Consider the following 20,947-nt stretch of genomic DNA (forward strand, 5'->3'; position numbering starts at 1 on the left):
AACGAAGGAGTGGCTTCGTAAGAAGCATTTCAAGGTCCTGGAGTGGCCTAGCCAGTCTCCAGATCTCAACCCTATAGAAAACCTTTGGAGGGAGTTGAAAGTCCGTGTTGCCAAGCGAAAAGCCAAAAGCATCACTGCTCTAGAGGAGATCTGCATGGAGGAATGGGCCAACATACCAACAACAGTGTGTGGCAACCTTGTGAAGACTTACAGAAAACGTTTGACCTCTGTCATTGCCAACAAAGGATATATTACAAAGTATTGAGATGAAATTTTGTTTCTGACCAAATACTTATTTTCCACCATAATATGCAAATAAAATGTTAAAAAAACAGACAATGTGATTTTCTGGATTTTTTTTTCTCAGTTTGTCTCCCATAGTTGAGGTCTACCTATGATGTAAATTACAGACGCCTCTCATCTTTTTAAGTGGTGGAACTTGCACTATTGCTGACTGACTAAATACTTTTTTGCCCCACTGTATATATATATATATATATATATATATATATATACCGTATATACTCGAGTATAAGCCGACCCGAGTATAAACCGACCCCCTAATTTTGCCACAAAAAGCTTGGAAAACTTAATGACTCGAGTATAAGCCTAGGGTGGGAAATGCAACAGCTACCGGTAAATGTCAAAAGTAAAAATAGATACCAATAAAAGTAAAATTAATTGAGACATCAGCAGGTTGTGTTTTTGAATATCCATATTGAATCAGGAGCCCCATATAATGCTCCATACAGTTCATGATGGCCCCATAAGATGCTCCATATTAAAATATGCCCCATATAATCTGGCATAAAGGTTAATAATGGCCCCATAAGATGCTCCATAGACACATTTGCCCAATATAATGCTGCACAAATGTTGATTATGGCCCCATAAGATGCTCCATACAGACACTTGCCCCATATACCGTAATGCTCCACAAATGTTAATTATGGCCCCATAAGATATTCTATAAAGATATTTGCCCCATATAGTGCTGCACAAACGTTGATTATGGCCCCATACAGACACTTGCCCCATATAATGCTGCACAAACGTTATGGCCCCATAAGATGCTCCATACAGACACTTGTCCTATTTGCTGTTGCTGCGATAAAAAAAAAAATTACATACTCACCTCTCCGTCGCTCAGGCCCCCGGCACTTTCAGTATTCACCTGCTCCTCGTTCTGGCGCCGCTCCACCTTCAGCGTCTTTTGCACTGACGTTCAGGCAGAGGGCGCGCACTAACCGCGTTACCGCGCCCTGTGACCTGAAGACGGAGCGGCGCCCGGAACGAGGAGCAGGTGAATATAACGCAGCGCTCCCCGTTATACTCACCTGCTCCTGGCGCGGTGCAGTCACAGCTTCCCCGGCGCTGCAGCTTCTTCCTGTACTGAGCGGTCACCATTTCCGCTCATTACAGTAATGAATATGCGGCTCCACCCCTATGGGAGGTGGAGCCACAAATTCATTACTGTTATGATCGGTACCATGTGACCGCTCAGTACAGGAAAAAGCTGGGGCGCCGGGGAGCCAGGGACCTGCAGGGACCACGCCAGGAGCAGGTGAGTATAATTAGAAAGCCCCCGCTCTCCCTCCCCTGCAGACCCCTGGGTATGACTCGAGTATAAGCTGAGAGGGGGACTTTCAGCCCCCCCAAAAATGGGCTGAAAATCTCGGCTTATACTCGAGTATATACAGTATATACATATGTATATATATGTCACCAACCGCCAGAGCTGCCGCCTCACGACCGCCAGAGCTGCTGCTCCCCCGACCTTCTGTCCCCTCCCCATTATCCCGTAGAATGTAAGTCTGCAAGGACAGAGTCCTCTCCCCTCTGCACCAGTCTGTCATTGTAAATTTGTTTGCTGTAAATGTTATCTATTACCCTGTACATAACCCCTTTTCTCATGTACAGCACCATGAAATTAATATCACTATATGAATAAATAATAATAATAATTATATATATATATATTTAGACATTCGACATATATAGTTTAGACATTAATATGGAGCGGATCCCTGCTCCCTCTTTTGCAGATATAACAGCCTCCACTCCTGTTTTCTACAAGATTTTGGAGTGTGACTTGGGAATTTTTACCATTCCTCCAGAGGTGCTTTGATGTTGAACAAGAAGGCCTGGAATGCAGTCTCCATTTTACTTTATCCCAAGGGTGTTCAATGGGGTTGAGGCATGACTCTGTATGTCCATTCGATTTTGTCCACATCAAACTGACCCAATCATACCTTTATGGACCTTGCTTTGTTCACTGGGCACAGTCAGGCTGGAACAGATTATGGCCTTCTCCACACTGTTCCCACAAAGTTGGAAGCTACAATTGTCCAAACTGTCTTGGTATGGTTAATTTTCTCAGACTGCCAGATAGAATTGTGATTTGTCACTCTACAGATATGTTTCTACTGCTCGAGATTCCAGTGCTGGCATGATTTACACCAGTCCATCCAATACTCCAATACTTGGCATTGTGCTTAGTCATGTAAAGCCTCCATTCTATGGACGTGACGTCAGCAGAGGCTTCTGAATCCCCTGCATGAGCGGTCTGTGACCGCTCTGTGCTGGGGAAGAACAGTGCTGGTCTCAGCAGGTAGGTACCGTATATATATATAGATATAGATAGATATATATATATATCTATATATATAATTGTCTAAGGGTTTTTCCGTCTGTCTGTCTGTCTGTCTTTCTGTCTGTCTGTCCTGGAAATCCCGCGTCTCTGATTGGTCGAGGCCGCCAGGCCTCGACCAATCAGCAACGGGCACAGCGACGATGTTGTCATAAAGGATGTAGAAATCCCACGTTTCTGATTCAGCGACGGGCACAGTATCGACGTAGATGTCATAATGGTTGCCATGGCGACGATTATGTCATAAAGGTTGCCTCGACCAATCAGCGATGGGCACAGTCTGCCGCGAATTCTGGAATCATCATTGTCCATATACTACGGGGACATGCATATTCTAGAATACCCGATGCGTTAGAATCGGGCCACAATCAAGTATATCTATAACTGTCTAAGGATTTTTCCGTCTGTCTTTCTGTCTGTCTGTCTTTCTGTCTGTCTGTCCTGGAAATCCTGCGTCTCTGATTGGTCAAGGCCGCCAGGCCTCGACCAATCAGCGACAGGCACAGCGACGATGATGTCATAAAGGACGTAGACATCCCGCGTCTGATTGGTCGAGGCCGCCAGGCCTCGACCAATCAGCAACGGGCACAGTATCGACGTAGATGTCATAATGGTTGCCATGGCGACGATGATGTCATAAAGGTTGCCTCGACCAATCAGCGACGGGCACAGTCTGCCGCGAATTCTGGAATCATCATTGTCCATATACTACGGGGACATGCATATTCTAGAATACCCGATGCATTAGAATCGGACCACAATCTAGTCTATATATATAATTGTCTAAGGGTTTTTCCATCTGTCTGTCTGTCTGTCTTTCTGTCTGTCCTGGAAATCCCGTGTCTCTGATTGGTCGAGGCCGCCAGGCCTCAACCAATCAGCGACGGGCACAGCGATGATGATGTCATAAAGGACGTAGGCATCCCGCGTCTCTGATTCAGCGACGGGAACAGTATCGACATAGATGTCATAATGGTTGCCATGGCGACGATGATGTCATAAAGGTTGCTTCCACCAATCAGCGACGGGCACAGTCTGCCGCGAATTCTGGAATCATCATCGTCCATATACTACGGGGACATGCATATTCTAGAATACCCGATGCGTTAGAATCGGGCCACAATCTAGTATATATATATATATATATATATATATATATATATATATATATATATATATATACACACACTAGATTGTGGCCCGATTCTAACGCATCGGGTATTCTAGAATATGCATGTCCCCGTAGTATATGGACAATGATGATTCCAGAATTCGCGGCACACTGTGCCCGTCGCTGATTGGTCGAGGCAACCTTTATGACATCATCGTCGCCATGGCAACCATTATGACATCTACGTCGATACTGTGCCCGTCGCTGAATCAGAAACGTGAGATGTCTACGTCCTTTATGACATCATCGTCGCTGTGCCCGTTGCTGATTGGTCGAGGCCGCGCGGCCTCGACCAATCAGACGCGGGATGTCTACGTCCTTTATGACATCATCGTCGCTGTGCCCGTCGCTGATTGGTCGAGGCCTGGCGGCCTCGACCAATCAGAGACGCGGGATTTCCTGGACAGACAGACAGACAGAAAGACAGACAGACAGAAAGACAGACAGACAGACGGAAAAACCCTTAGACAATTAGATATATATACGCTGCTCAAAAAAATAAAGGGAACACTAAAATCCCACATCCTAGATATCACTGAATGAAATATTGCAGTTGTAAATCTATATGCATTACATATTGGAATGTGTTGAGAATAATAAAACATACAAATGATCAACGTAAGTCACAACTAATATCCCACGGAGGTCTGCAGTTGGAATGATGCTCAAAATCAAAGTGGAAAATGAAGTTACAGGCTGATCCAACTTCAGTGGAAATGCCTCAAGACAAGGAAATGAAGTGTGGCCTCCACATGCCTGTATGACCTTCCTACAATGCCTGGGCATGCTCCTGATGAGGCGGCGGATGGTCTCCTGAGGGATCTCCTCCCAGACCTGGATTAAAGCATCTGCCAACTCCTGGAGAGTCTGTGGTGCAATGTGACTTTGGTGGATGGTGCGAGACATGATGTCACAGATATGTTCAATAGGATTCAGGTCTGGGGAACAGGCGAGCCAGTCCATAGCTTCAATGCCTTCATCTTGCAGGAACTGCTGACACACTCCAGCCACACATGAGGTCTGGCATCGTCCTGCATTAGGTGGAACCCAGGGCCAACCGCACCAGCATATGGCCTCATAAGGGGCCTGAGGATCTCATCTCGGTACCTAATGGCAGTCAGGCTACCTCTGGCGAGCACATGGAGGGCTGTGCGGCCCTACAAAGAAATACCATCCCACACCATAACTGACCCACTGCCAAACCGGTCATGCTGATGGATGTTGCAGACAGCAGATTGCTCTCCACGGCGTCTCCAGACTCTATCACATGTGCTCAGTGTGAACCTGCTTTCATCTGTGAACAGCACAGGGCGCCAGTGGCGAATTTGCCAATCCTGGTGCTCTATGGCAAATGCCAAGCGTCCTGCACGGTGTTGAGCTGTGAGCACAACCCCCATCTGTGGATGCCGGGCACTCAGATCATCCTCATGGAGTCAGTTTCTAATCATTTGTGCACACACATGCACATTTGTGGCCTGCTGGAGGTCATTCTGCAGTGCTTTGGCAGTGCTCCTCCTTGCACAAAGGCTGAGGTAACGGTCCTGCTGCTGGGTTGTTGCCCTCCTTTGGCCCCCTCCACATCTCCTGGTGTACTGGCCTGTCTACTTGTAGCACCTCCAGCCTCTGGACACTATGCTGACAGACACAGCAAACCTTCTTGCCACAGCTCACATTGATGTGCCATCCTGGATGAGCTGCACTACCTGAGCCACTTGTGTGGGTTGTAAAGTCCATCTCATGCTACCACGAGTGTGAAAGCACAACCAACATTCAAAAGTGACCAAAACATCAGCCAGAAAGCATTGGTACCGAGATGTGGTCTGTGGTCCCTACCTGCAGAACCACTCCTTTATTGAGTGTGTCTTGATAATTGCCAATAATTTCCATCTGTTGTCTATTCCATTTGCACAACAGCATGTGAAATTGATTGTCAGTGTTGCTTCCTAAGTGGACAGTTTGATTTCACAGAAGTTTGATTTACTTGAAGTTATATTCTGTTGTATAAGTGTTCCCTTTATTTTTTTGAGCAGTGTGTATATATATATATATATATATATATATATATATATATATATATTTATATATATATATATATATTTGATATATCTACCGTGGAAAAATGCTCTTGTATTAGTCAAACAGGAATTTTCGAGGAGTTGGGATCATTAAAGTCAGACCAATTCCTAGCCTCATTGTGTATTTGACTATACACAGTGAGGTGTACCCTGGCTATAAACTATTTTTTTGTATATTATTATAGATGTACAGTAACTGAGATTTAGGTTTTGTCATACAGTCTGTTTAGAATTTATGGGGTATGTGTGACCCTAGTCGCTTCCCACGACCATGAGTCAGAATAGTCAAGGAGTCTAAAGTCAGAAGCCAGAAAGAAGTCCAAGGTCAGGCAGCAAAATATGAAGCATACAGAACTCAAGGCACAGGGAGCACAAACCTCACTAGCTGAATATAGGTCTGGCAGAAACAGCTCAGTTAAGTACCATGGCAATCACCTGTGATAATGAACACTTGGAGACAGCCTAAGCCTTCCAGTCTCAGATTGAATAGTTGAGCTGTCAATCAACACATTGACAGCACGCCTCTGTATCAAATTGGACGGCCAAGCTGTCAGTAACTGCATCCCAAATACACTGTGGGGTGGAACCGTGACAATATGTTTTACCGATTTCTTCTGTTTTCTTTCTCGATTTTTAATATCCACATGAGATATATTTTAGTGATTATTCTCAATAAGTATAACAATTTGAATAGTGATTTTCTTGCTGTAATGTTGTGTCAGGCAGTGCATGTTTTGAATTGTGTAAGGTTTAGTTGCCATACCACGCACAATACAACTTACAATGGCTTGCAAAAGTATTCACACCCTTGGCTTTTTACCTATTTTGCTACATTACATCCTGTATTTAACCCCTTTGCTATGAAGCACCTAAAAATTTCTGGTGCAAGCAATTACCTTCATAAGCTTAGTGACAGGAAGTCCACTTGTGTGCAATGTAAGAGTCACATGGTCTGTCAGTATATACACATCTTTTCTGCAAGACCCCAGAGGCTGTAACACCATTAAGCAAGAGGCACCACTGACCAAACACCACCAAAGACCAGGGAGATCTCCAAATAGGTCAGGGTCAAAGTTGTTTAGAAGTACAAGTCAAGGTTGGGAAATAGAAAAGTATCACGATCTCTAATGATTCCTCAGATCACCATCAAATGGAAAGAACATGGTACAACAACAAACCTGCCAAGAGAGGGCCTCCCACCAAAACACTCAGCCTGGTCAAAGAGGGCAATTATCAAATAGGCAGCCAAAATACCAAAGGTAGAGTAAACAAACACTGCACTCGTACAGTTCAAAGGAGTTGCTTCAGGTGAACAATTTATTGGAATATGGTGAAGAAGGTGAAACAACAGGCAACTGACGTTTCGGCCAACCAGTGGCCTTGATCACAATTTTGCCTTTTGGCGGTTCGTTTCTATAAACAGACGTATGGTGTTTATGGGATAATCAAGTGAGCAGTTGGTAAAGTCTTTACCACACAGGGGAAATGTATGGCCAACGGTCCAAATAGAGAGCGTCGGAGTCGGTGTATACACACCACGTAACCAGAAGAAGACTTGCCGTATAGTTTAGAGCCTATTTGGCCAAGAAGGATGTCAGTAACAGTGCTGTTTGTTTGCTTGCTAGTCCGGAAGCAATACAGGCACATTCATCGGTGGCACAGTGGGGACCGCAATCCAGATCCTGGGAGCCAGCATTGGTGGCTAAGTGGGGAGAGCTGACACAACGTGTGTCCTAGCAGGTGAGTGGCTCCTCCAAAAGACCAAAGGTAACCCTGAAGGAGCTGCAGAGTTCCCAAGCAGAGACTGAAGTATCTGTATATATGACCACAATAAGCCATACACTCCATAGAGGTGGCCTTCATGGAAGAGTGGGCAGAAAAAAATCTTTACTTCTACACAAAAATTGTAAAGCTCGTTTTGAGTTTGCCAAAAGACATGGGTGAGACTCTCCAAATGTATGGCATATAGTGCTGTGGTCAAATGAAACATTGGCCACCAATGTAAACACGTTGTCTGGCGCCAAACCTACATAGCTCATCAGCCCCCAAAACACCATCCCCACAGTGAAACATGGTGGTGGCAGAATCATGCTGTGGGGATGTTTTTCGGCAGCAGGTACAGGGAAAATGGTCAGAGTTGAGGGGAAGATGGATGGTGCAAAATACAGGGATATTCTTGAGCAAAAGCAGTTTCAGCTTGTCAGTGATTTGAGACTGGGATGGAGGTTCACCTTCCAAAAAAACAATCACCCAAAGCATACTGATAAAGCAACCCTTAAGTGCTTTAAACTGTTCTTCATGTTACTGATCAAGTACAAAAAAAAATCAATTTGAAAATGGCGCATGCCGCGCCTGTGCAGTAGCAGCTATCGGTGTGTATAGAGATCCGATAGCTGCTATTACGCAAACGGCGCCATTTTGCTGGAGAAGAAAAAATAATGTTCTCTTCCAAGATGGTGCCGCCTGCACCTGCGCAGTAGCAGCTCTCGGAGATCGCCAGTGATCAAACAGTGATTACTAGGACACTAAATGTGATTATGCTGTAGTGCAGGTGCCACGGCTGGTACCTGCCTGCAGAAGGATTTTTTTTTCCTTTAGTATTCATTATGCAAACTAGGGGGCAGATCAGTGAGGGATCAGTGACCTATCAGCAGTCTGCATTACGAATACCTAATCAGAGCACCACATGAAGACCCCCCACAGGCCGGCCCGGAGCACGAGCATATCATTAAGTTAAAACTGAAAATAAAGATTAAGCAACAACCACAAGACGGATTTCATCAGCCAGGTTATCATTGTAATCAGTGTACCTGGCACTGTCTGTAGGTTACTGAGTACAATCCTGCTGACAGGTTCCCTTTTAGAGGAAATGTGTAAATGTTTTTTTAGAGGCCTCGTCAAAGCCCAGACTTGAATATTGCTGTTCACGAGAGGAAACCATTTAACATAAAGGAGCTGGAGCAGTTTTTGCCTTGAGGAATGGGCAAAAATCCCAGTGGCCAGATGTGGAAATCTCATAGGGCCTTATCCAAAGCTGTAATTGCCGCAAAAGGAGGCTTTAAAAAGTACTGGGGGTGAATACTTATGCACAGTGAAGTTTTCAATTATTTTGTGCTATTTGCGGTTTGCCTCACAATAAAAAGAAGACCAAATATTCACAGTTGTAGGCATGTTCTTTATATGAACTGATGCAAATCCTCAAAAAAACATAACAAAACAGTGAAATTCCAGGTTGTGAGGTAGCAAAACACGAAAAAGCCAAGGTGAATACTTTCGCAAGCCAATGTACTGTACATCCCAGCAGCAATCCTATTACAACCATTTAAAGTCTTCCTATAATACAGTCACTACGCTTTCAAAGGCCAAATGTTACCGTAATATATGAGGCTGGCGCACATGCTCTGGTCCCAGTGCCAAGCCACGCATGAACTCATAGCAGAGTCCATTTTGAAAAGTACAAAACAGCGCTGGGGCACAGCCATGAGATTGCAACAACTGGAAACTTGTCACCTCATCCTCACGATCCACAAACAGCTCTGTCCTTTTGCCATAGACACGCACAAGGACTGCATCGTTCATACATTGATCCACATAGCAGGCAAGAAGCTTGTTCGTGATGCCATCGGTGAACAACTGTGGATACAGGGAAAAAAAAATTGTGATTAATACAAATGATAATTCCATCTATAAAAATCTTAAAGTACATTGCTGGGGCGTACTTGAACCAGGAGGCATGAGAAACCTATTTCTGTAGCGATAATACCCTGCTGATAAAACACTGATTTTGCTGAAACAGTGAAACACAGTCCAATGAGTGACACACCACAGGAATCAGTGCCTCTGCCCCTACATCATGCTGCTCTCATATTGCATAACAAGAAACCTGCTAACAGATTCCCTTTATCAAAGTTTTTGATGCAGAAACCATGCCAAAATCCATATTATTAATGCTTCAAAGCACTTGTAATAAACTTTCCGTTTATCTAAATGGAGAAATGCTTTTAGATATTATATGGTGCATATTTTCACACTTTTTAATGTATGGGGAAATAGTAAAGTCAATTTTGTTTTGAAATACAATGGGAGCTAAAAAAAAGCCCCATATACCACGTCAAAAACCGTAACAAAAAAAAGCATTTGTTTTTGTCTTATTTTTTACAATTTATGTCCATTTTTAAGCCTGAAAACTCCATTTACAAAAACTCTTTGTGAATGTTCTCTAAAGCTCACACAGAACATAAGAAAAAAGGTGCCTAATTTTGCTAATTTTGAACAACCACAGTTCACAATTTTACAAAAACATGGTTTCTGATGTGATTAGTTTAAGAAATGTTGGCCATTGTCAGGCTACCTCTGTCAGTTAATTGACTCCTAAAAAGTGCGGTTCTGCTGCAACAGTAACATCCAATAAAATAAAACTTTACTATTTACCATGCAGTGAAAATAATAAGTAAAAGAAGAAAAAAAAACCAATGTGTGAATTTTATCAACACTGACCAGTGTTGAATGTAACGCCTGTCAAATTTATTAGGAACCTGTCGGAGATTTTAGCTAAAGTGTATGCCAAAGAAAACCTAACTTTTATTGCACTGACCCAAAGAATTTAGGTTGTTATTTTTCCACATACCGTGGGAACAAAAAATTGGTGACATTTTTCCACCACCTTTCCCCAAAAAATTTATATTGACCCCAAAACTCTGCCACTGAAAAATATATTAAACCCACAAGAACAAGCCTATATATGGCATCAATGATGGAAAAATAAAAGTTATTGGTTCTTGATGTCCAAAACGCATGCTACACTAAATGGTTATTTTCAAGTTTGGCAGTAGTGATGAACGAGTGTACTCGATGCTTGGGTTTTCCTGAGCATGCTCGGGTGACCTCCGAGTATTTTTTAGTGCTCGGAGATTTAGTTTTCATCGCCACAGCTGGATGATTTACAGCTACTAGCCAGGCTGAATACATGTGGGGGTTGCCTGGTTGCTAGGGAATCCCTACATGTAATCAAGATGGCTAACAGATGTAAATCATTCAGCTGCGGCGATAAAAACTTAATCTCCGAGCACTAAAAAATACTCGGAGACCACCAGAGCATGCTCGGGAAAACCCGAGCAAAGAGTACACTCGCTCAGGAAAATTTGGCAGTTACCTCCTATCCATGGGGTACAGGACAACTTCCCGATTGCTGGCTGTCCGACTACTGGGACCCCCATCTATTTATGCCAAAAGCAGATGTAGGGGCGGTTGATCATGCACTCCCGATCCCTTCTTTCTCATGAGAGTCCTAAAGACCAGCCAAACACTGCACTCAGCCATCTTCGGAGGTCACAATAAGAATGAATGGAACAGCAATGTACATAAAAGACCAAAGCACACTAATCCATTTACAAGGCGCTCTTCCGAGCCGAGCCCAGTTTCCAGGATCAGTGGGGGTCCCAACATTCGGATGCCCAGGAAGTTATCCCTTTAATGATACTGCTATGTGTGATGAAACTACTAATTGTGGTGATACTACTACAATTTGGTTATACTACTTGGTGAGGAGATACTACTTACTACCTATATATTGATACTACTATTACCATTATTCTATGTGCAGTGATACTACTACATACGGTGATACTACCATTACAATGTGCGGTGATATTACTATAGGTAGTGATGCTACTATTGTCATGATACTACTATGTGCAGTGATTCTTCTATATGTGGTGATGCTATGAATAGTGAATCTCCTCTGTGTGGAGATACTATGTGTGGTGTTACTACTAATATAGTCACGATACGTCTATGTGCGGTGATGCTATGTATAGTGAATCTTCTATTTGTGGAAATACTACCATATGTGGTGGTGATCCTACAATGTACGGTGAAACTGCTATATGTGGTGATGCTACTATTGTCGTGATACTACTATGTGCAATGATCCTATCATGTGCAATGATACTTCTATGTGCGGTGATGCTATGTAGAGTGGAGGAAAAAGTATTTGATCCCTTGCTGATTTTGTAAGTTTGCCCACTGACAAAGACATGAACAGTCTATAATTTTAAGGGTAGGTTAATTTTAACATTGAGAGATAGAATATCAAAAATAAAATCCAGAAAATCACATTGTTTAAAATATATAAATTTGGATTTTGCAGTGAGAAATAAATATCCCTCTGGCAAACAATACTTAATACTTGGTGGCAAAACCCTTGTTGGCAAGCACAGCCGTCAGACTTTTTTTTGTAGTTGATGATGAGGTTTGCGCACATGTTAGGAGGAATTTTGGTCCACTCCTCTTTGCAGATCATCTCTAAATCATTAAGATTTTGAGGCTGTCGCTTGGCAACTCAGAGCTTCAACTTCCTCCATAAGTTTTCTATGGGATTAAGGTCTGGAGACTGACTAGGCCACTCGATGACCTTAATGTGCTTCTTTTTGAGCCACTCCTTTGTTGCCTTGGCTGTATGTTTTGGGTCATTGTCTTGCTGGAAGACCAAGTCAAGACCCATTTTTAATGTCCTGGCGGAGGGAAGGAGGTTGTCACTCAGGAATTTACAGTACATGGCTCCATGCATTCTCCCATTGATGCGGTGAAGTAGCCCTGTGCCCTTAGCAGAGCAACACCCCCAAAACATAATGTTTCCACCTGACAGTGGAGACAGTGTTCTTTGGGTCATAGGCAGCATTTCTCTTCCTCCAAACATGGCGAGTTGAGTTAATACCAAATACATCAATTTTTGTCTCATCTGACCACAGCTTCTCCCAATCACTCACAGAAACATCCAGGTGTTCATTGGCAAACTTCAGAGGAGCCTGCACATGTGCCTTCTTGAGCAGGGGGACCTTGCAGGCACTGCTGGATTTTAAGCCTTTACAGCGTAATGTGTTACCAATGGTTTTCTTGGTGACTGTAGTCCCAGCTGCCTTGAGATCTTTAACAAGTTCCCCCATGTAGTTTTAGGCTGATCTCTCGCCTTCCTCATGATCAAGGATACCCCACAAGGTGAGATTTTGCATGGTGCCCCAGATCGATGTTGATTGACAGTCATTTTATATTTCTTCCATTTTCTTACTATTGCACCAACAGTTGTCTCCTTCTCACCCAGCGTCTTGCTTAGGGTTTTGTAGCCAATTCCAGCTTTGTGCAGGTCTATGATCTTGTCCCTACATCCTTATAAAGCTCTTTGGTCTTGCCCATGTTGTAGAGGTTAAAGTCTGACTGATTAATTGAATCTGTGGACAGGAGTCTTTTATAAAGGTGACTATGTAAGACAGCTGTCTTTACTGCAGGTAACGAGTTGATTAGGAGCATCTAACTGGTCTGTAGGAGCCAGAACTCTTAATGGTTGGTAGGGGATCAAATACTTATTTCTCACTGCAAAATGCAAATACATTTATAGAATTTGATTTTCTGGATTTTATTTTTGATATTCTATCTCTGAATGTTAAAATTAACCAACCCTTAAAATTATAGACTGTTTATTTGTCAGTGAGCAAAGTTACAAAATCAGCAAGGGATCAAATAATCATTTCCCCCACTGTATAGTGAATCTTCTATGTGTGGAGATAATATTATGTGTAATGATACTACCATTGTCATGATACCTTTATGTGGGGTGTTACTACAATGTGCAGACATACTACTATATGTGGTGATGCTACTATTGTCATGATACTACTATTATAATAATAATAATAATCTTTATATAGTGCCAACATATTCCGCAGTGCTTTACAGGTAACAGTTTCAAACGCAAGTCATAAGTAACAACGTTAACAGTACAATAGTTAAAGCACAATTACTATGACATAAAGGACATTACTATGTGCGGTGATACTTCTATGTGAGGTGATACTATGTATAGTGAATCTTCTATGTGTGGAAATACTGCTATGTGTAATGATACTACTAATATAGTCATACTTCTATCTGCTGTGATACTACTATTAGTAAAAAACACAGTAATGACACCTAGATAATATATATCACAAGATTGCTCAAAATTGTAACCAAAATATTATAGCAATCTACGGGTCACTACATGTGCCAGAATTATAGTGAAACCACTAAAGAGTATACTTGTAGCATAATATATTATATATACTATGTCTAAATCTTATACATTGTATTCCAATGCTACTGAGTTAGACATTTATATACCATCCGGATCTTACATATAGCACATAATATTTATTCCCCTTAGTACATCACCAGATCCTATATATGGCACAAAATACTTATTCCTTTCATTACATTTGCACTTTATTAGATTTTGGCCCTGCACGCCCTATTATTCTCACTTATTACTTATATATCCCCCTTTTTTTGGTGCACACACATATTTCTGTTTCTATTTAGTCTCAGCTGCTTATGTCGTTTCTATTTTTTGTGCGCATGCGCGTCCGGCACTTTGATATCTGGGCCGCGGCGTCTCGGTGTCCCCGACAACGCCATTATCATGTGCGTTATATATTACCCCCTTTAATACACTATCAGATTCTGTATATGGCACATACACTGCACTATATTTGCACTTTATTTGAGCCTCTTTTCCTGCACCCAACTTATTATTCATACATCCCCCTCTTTCTGGTGCACACATACACCTCTTACTTTGTTATTCATAGCCGCTCATGTCACTCCTGTTGTTGTGCGCATGCGCGTCCGGCACTCTGGTGTCTGGGCCGCGGCGTCTCGGTGTCCTTGGTAACGCCATGTACTCATCATGTGACTCTGTGTCCCGGACTTCCGGTTTGTCTGGGCGGCGCATGCGCCATCCACACGGTGGGTACTGACATCGGCGTTCTCATTTACCTGTACGGTATATAAAGCCCCTCGGTCATGTAGTATACACACCCCCTGACAAAGGAACTGTGCTTCCAAAACGCGCATCGGGGTGCACATTATCAAGCCGCTGGCAGCCTCGGAACATTTCCCTTAAAAATTGTAAGTAAGTGGCATATTCATTGCAATTGCCTACAGCACTTTACTTTCTCTCCTGCATGGGTTTTTGCACTATATGCTCTTTCAGTGGCAATTAGCATCTGGTTTATTGCACATGGCACTTTTTTGGCAATTTGCTTTTTCACCATTAATTTTTTGAGATATTGTTGGATTTGCTTTTACTGATTTTACACATGTATTTTTTTAACCCCTGGATAGCATATGCAATAGATTGCCCCTTTCCTTTTATATACAACTGGAATTTGGCTTGCCCTATTATATGTAGCTTGATTTGTGCACATTTGGATTATATATATACAGAGGGGCAAAAAAGTATTTAGTCAGTCAGCAATAGTGCAAGTTCCACCACTTAAAAAGATGAGAGGCGTCTGTAATTTACATCATAGGTAGACCTCAACTATGGGAGACAAACTGAGAAAAAAAAATCCAGAAAATCACATTGTCTGTTTTTTTAACATTTTATTTGCATATTATGGTGGAAAATAAGTATTTGGTCAGAAACAAAATTTCATCTCAATACTTTGTAATATATCCTTTGTTGGCAATGACAGAGGTCAAACGTTTTCTGTAAGTCTTCACAAGGTTGCCACACACTGTTGTTGGTATGTTGGCCCATTCCTCCATGCAGATCTCCTCTAGAGCAGTGATGTTTTTGGCTTTTCACTTGGCAACACGGACTTTCAACTCCCTCCAAAGGTTTTCTATAGGGTTGAGATCTGGAGACTGGCTAGGCCACTCCAGGACCTTGAAATGCTTCTTACGAAGCCACTCCTTCGTTGCCCTGGCGGTGTGCTTTGGATCATTGTCATGTTGAAAGACCCAGCCACGTTTCATCTTCAATGCCCTTGCTGATGGAAGGAGGTTTGCACTCAAAATCTCACGATACATGGCCCCATTCATTCTTTCATATACCCGGATCAGTCGTCCTGGCCCCTTTGCAGAGAAACAGCCCCAAAGCATGATGTTTCCACCACCATGCTTTACAGTAGGTATGGTGTTTGATGGATGCAACTCAGTATTCTTTTTCCTCCAAACACGACAAGTTGTGTTTCTACCAAACAGTTCCAGTTTGGTTTCATCAGACCATAGGACATTCTCCCAAAACTCCTCTGGATCATCCAAATGCTCTCTAGCAAACTTCAGACGGGCCTGGACATGTACTGGCTTAAGCAGTGGGACACGTCTGGCACTGCAGGATCTGAGTCCATGGTGGCGTAGTGTGTTACTTATGGTAGGCCTTGTTACATTGGTCCCAGCTCTCTGCAGTTCATTCACTAGGTCCCCCCGCGTGGTTCTGGGATTTTTGCTCACCGTTCTTGTGATCATTCTGACCCCACGGGGTGGGATTTTGCGTGGAGCCCCAGATCGAGGGAGATTATCAGTGGTCTTGTATGTCTTCCATTTTCTAATTATTGCTCCCACTGTTGATTTCTTCACTCCAAGCTGGTTGGCTATTGCAGATTCAGTCTTCCCAGCCTGGTGCAGGGCTACAATTTTGTTTCTGGTGTCCTTTGACAGCTCTTTGGTCTTCACCATAGTGGAGTTTGGAGTCAGACTGTTTGAGGGTGTGCACAGGTGTCTTTTTATACTGATAACAAGTTTAAACAGGTGCCATTACTACAGGTAATGAGTGGAGGAAAGAGGAGACTCTTAAAGAAGAAGTTACAGGTCTGTGAGAGCCAGAAATCTTGATTGTTTGTTTCTGACCAAATACTTACTTTCCACCATATTATGCAAAACAAATGATAAAAAAACAGACAATGTGATTTTCTGGATTTTTTTTTCTCAGTTTGGTCTCCCAAGGTTGAGGTCTACCTATGATGTAACTTACAGACGCCTCTCATCTTTTTAAGTGGTGGAACTTGCACTATTGCTGACTGACTAAATACTTTTTTGCCCCACTGTATATATTTTTGTCCTATATTTTAAATGGTTTGTCACTATTGCTACTAAATAAAATTGATTTTGTTAAAATTATCCCGTCACTTTCTCATTGGTTCGGTTTTATGTTTGGAGCATTTCTCTTCTCTTTTGTGATACTACTATGTCTAAAGGATACTTCTGTGTTTGGTGGCTCAGTAGGCGTTACTACGTACTCACGATATAGGTGGTTATCATTCTTATACTGAGATTAAAAATATTTAGGTTTACATTTGAGGAAATTATTTTCTAAAATCTAAAGATTGTGTTTTACAATCCTGCATTGGTTGGTGCAATGTCTGTACACTCTCCTGTGCCTGTGTGTTATTTCCATCTCGCTTCTGTGACTGGTGACCATTGACACTCCCCACCATAATAGAATCTGATTGGCTGTGGCCTTTCCACCCTTCCAGTTATAAGCAATGGTGGCAGGAGGCGTCAGACAGGTCAGCGAATGTACAGTTACCTTTGAACCATACAAGCGTGCCTATGATTGGGGACACTGTACACAGGAACCCTGGAGTAATGCCAGACTTTTTTTTTTTATTTTTTAAATAAACCTTTGTACTCGATTCACTGTAACAGTAATAACTTTGTCAGCAGATGGTTGAAAGGTCTATTCAGTATAATATTACCTGTGCAGAACATAGAGCTGTGTAGTTGTGTGTTCTACTACGGCACCCACTGATAGCTTTTTCAGACAGTAACCTATTCCGATAAATGTACTAACAAGCTTCCATGGTAGAGCTCTACAAGGGATGCAGATTAGCCTAAAGGTATGCTCCCCTTTGGGACACAGTTTATTCATAAATACATGTCATATAAAAAGTTACAGAACTTTGTTAACTCATTTCTTTCATTTTTTTTTGCAGCCTGTATTAAATCCACAGTTATTGGAAGCAGTTCATAAGCCTGTAGGGTTGTGAGGGAACTGGACTTTATAATGAAGTTAATATTAAACTGGAACTTGTACAGATGTTAACTAAACACTTGTCAAGTTAATAGTTTATTTGGAATAATATACACTGCTCAAAAAAATAAAAGGGAACACAAACAACAGTTGTGAAGCAACACCAAATGTGAATCAATTTCCCTTGCTGTTCTGCAAATGGAACAGTGAATAGGTAGAAATTATAGGCAATTAGCAAGACACCCCTATAAAGGAGTGGTTCTGCAGGGGGTGACCACAGACCATTTCCCTGTTCTCATCCTTTTTGGCTGTTGTCTTGGTCACTTTTGCATTTTTGCCCCCTAGAGGTACTTTAAAGTAGCATGAAGCAGTGGTGTCTACAACCCACAGAAGTTGTTCAGGTATTGAGGCTCATCCAGGATGGCACATCAATGGGATCTGTGGCAAGAAGGGTAGCTGTGTCTGTCAGTACAGTGTCTAGAGCATGGAGCAGATACCAGGAAACAGGCCTGTACACCAAAAGACGTGGAAGGGACCTAAGCAGGACCGCTACCTCCTCCTTTGTACACGGAGGAACAGGAGGAGCAGTGCTATAACCCTGCAAAATGACCTCCCTCCAGCAGGCCACTAACTTCCATGTGTACTGTCAGAAACAGACTCCATAAGGGTGGTATGAGAGCCCGACGTCAACAAGTGGGTGTTGAGCTTACAGCCCAACACCATGCAAGGCGATTTGCATTTGCCATAGAACACCAAGATTGACAGATTTGACATTGGCACCCTGTGCTCTTAAAGGATGAGAGCAGGTTCATACTGAGCACATGTGACTGAAGTGACACAGTCTGGAGATGCAGTGGAGAACGTTGTGCTGCATGCAACATCCTCCAGCATGACTGGTTGGCCAGTGGGTCAGTAATACTGTGGGGAGGGTCGCACAGCCCTGAATGTGCTAGCCAGAGGTACCCTGACTGCCATTAGGTACAGGGATATGATCCTCAGACCCATTTTGAGACCATATTCAGGTGCAGTGGGCACTGGTTTCCTGATGCATGACAACGCTAGGCCTCATGTGGCTAAAGTGTGTCAGCAGTTCTGGCAAAATAAAGGCGTTGATGCTATGGATTGTCCTGCCCGTTTCCCAGAACTGAATCTACTCAAGCACATTTGTGATAAAGAATATACCATTTATAACCACCCTCTGCTTTCTAACTGGGTCGCTGTGACCAGTGGGGTACCACAGGGGTCAGTGTTGGGACCTATTCTCTTCAACATGTTTATTAACGATCTGGTAGAAGGTTTACACAGTAAAGAAGAACTTGGGGATCCTAGTTAATGATAAACTTACTTGGAGCAGCCAGTTCCAGGCAGTGGCTGCCAAGGCAAACAGGATCATGGGGTGCATTAAAAGAGGTCTGGATACACATGATGAGAGCATTATACTGCCTCTGTAAAAATCTCTGGTTACACATGGAGTACTGTGTACAGTTTTGCCCACTGATGCTCAGGAAGGATATAATGGAACTAGAGTGAGTACAAAGGAGGGCAACAAAATTAATAAAGGGGATGGGGGAACTACAATACCCAGAGAGATTAGCACAATTAGGACTATTTAGTCTAGAAAAAAGATGACTGAGGGGCGATCTAATATCCATGCATCTATCTATATATATATACTAGCTATTGAACCCGTTCTACGCCCGGGTGGCGAGCATTTATATTGGTATATGGTCTCCATCCTGGTATGTGCTACTCCATCCTGCGTCCCCATCCTGTCATGTGCTGCTCCATCCTGCGTCCCCATCCTGTCATGTGCTGCTCCCATCCTGTGCCCCCATCCTGTCATGTGCTGCTCCATCCTGAATCCCCATCCTGACATGTGCTGCTCCATCCTGCGTCCCCATCCTGTCATGTGCTGCTCCATCCTGCGCCCCCATTCTGTCATGTGCTGCTCCATCCTGCATCCCCATCCTGTCATGTGCTGCTCCCATCCTGCGCCCCCGTTCTGTCATGTGCTGCTCCCATCCTGCGCCCGTTCTGTCATGTGCTGCTCCCATCCTGCTCCCCTGTTCTGTCATGTGCTGCTCCCATCCTGCGCCCCCGTTCTGTCATGTGCTGCTCCCATCCTGCGCCTCCATTCTGTCATTTGCTGCTCCCATCCTGTCATGTGCTGCTCCCATCCTGCGCCCCCGTTCTGTCATGTGCAGCTCCCATCCTGCGCCCCCATTCTGTCATGTGCTGCTCCCATCCTGCGCCCCCGTTCTGTCATGTGCTGCTCCCATCCTGCTCCCCTGTTCTGTCATGTGCTGCTGCCATCCTGCGCCCGTTCTGTCATGTGCTGCTCCCATCCTGCGCCCGTTCTGTCATGTGCTGCTGCCATCCTGCGCCCGTTCTGTCATGTGCTGCTCCCATCCTGCGCCCGTTCTGTCATGTGCTGCTCCCATCCTGCTCCCCTGTTCTGTCATGTGCTGCTCCCATCCTGCGCCCGTTCTGTCATGTGTTGCTGCCATCCTGCGCCCGTTCTGTCATGTGCTGCTCCCATCCTGCTCCCCTGTTCTGTCATGTGCTGCTCCCATCCTGCGCCCGTTCTGTCATGTGCTGCTGCCATCCTGCGCCCGTTCTGTCATGTGCTGCTCCCATCCTGCGCCACCCTTGTATTATATGCCCCCCATAAGACGCTCCAGTGCGTATGCCCCCGTATGCTGCTGCCATATAAAAAAAAAAAAAATACCATACTCACCTATCGTCCGGCTCCACTGCAGGTGTGTCTTCAAGAAAATGGCACCGGAAAGCGTGGACTGCGCAGGCACCGATTCCGGCAGCAGGAATCGGCGCCTGCGCAGTCCGCGCTTTCCGGCGCCATTTTCTTGAAGACACACCTGCAGTGGAGCCGGAGTGTGTCTTCAAGAAAATGGCGCCGGAAAGCGCGGACTGCGCAGGCGCCGATTCCGGCAGCAGGAATCGGCACCTGCGCAGTCCGCACTTTCCGGTGCCATTTTCTTGAAGACACACTCCGGCTCCTCTGCCTGTGACTGGTAAGTCAGAGGGCGGCGCCGGCGCGCATTAAGTGCGTCATCGCGCCCTCTGAACTGTCACAGCAGAGGAGCCGGGAGACGGAGCCGCACGCAGCGCTGGAACGGGGAAAGGTGAATATACTTATCCTCCTGGCGGTCCCTGACTCTCCGGTGGAGATCGCGGTATGCGTTCAGTGCTTACACATACCGCGATCTCCTGGGAGCGTCACTCTGTGGGGGCCAGACTGCGCC

At 44.0% G+C, this 20,947-nt stretch overlaps 1 protein-coding gene across 1 annotated transcript in view; it reads right to left on the reverse strand.

The window, feature by feature from the left end:
* Window positions 1–20,947, reverse strand: part of ETNK2 (ethanolamine kinase 2) — a 91,322-nt gene that overhangs the window by 21,855 nt on the left and 48,520 nt on the right. The window contains exon 2 of the mRNA XM_069756178.1: window positions 9,270–9,529. Coding sequence (XP_069612279.1) covers window positions 9,270–9,529 — 260 coding nt within the window. The remainder of the gene's footprint in view (window positions 1–9,269; window positions 9,530–20,947) is intronic.

The sequence above is a fragment of the Ranitomeya imitator genome, chromosome 3 (genome assembly GCF_032444005.1).
Source record: "Ranitomeya imitator isolate aRanImi1 chromosome 3, aRanImi1.pri, whole genome shotgun sequence".
NCBI lineage: Eukaryota > Metazoa > Chordata > Amphibia > Anura > Dendrobatidae > Ranitomeya > Ranitomeya imitator.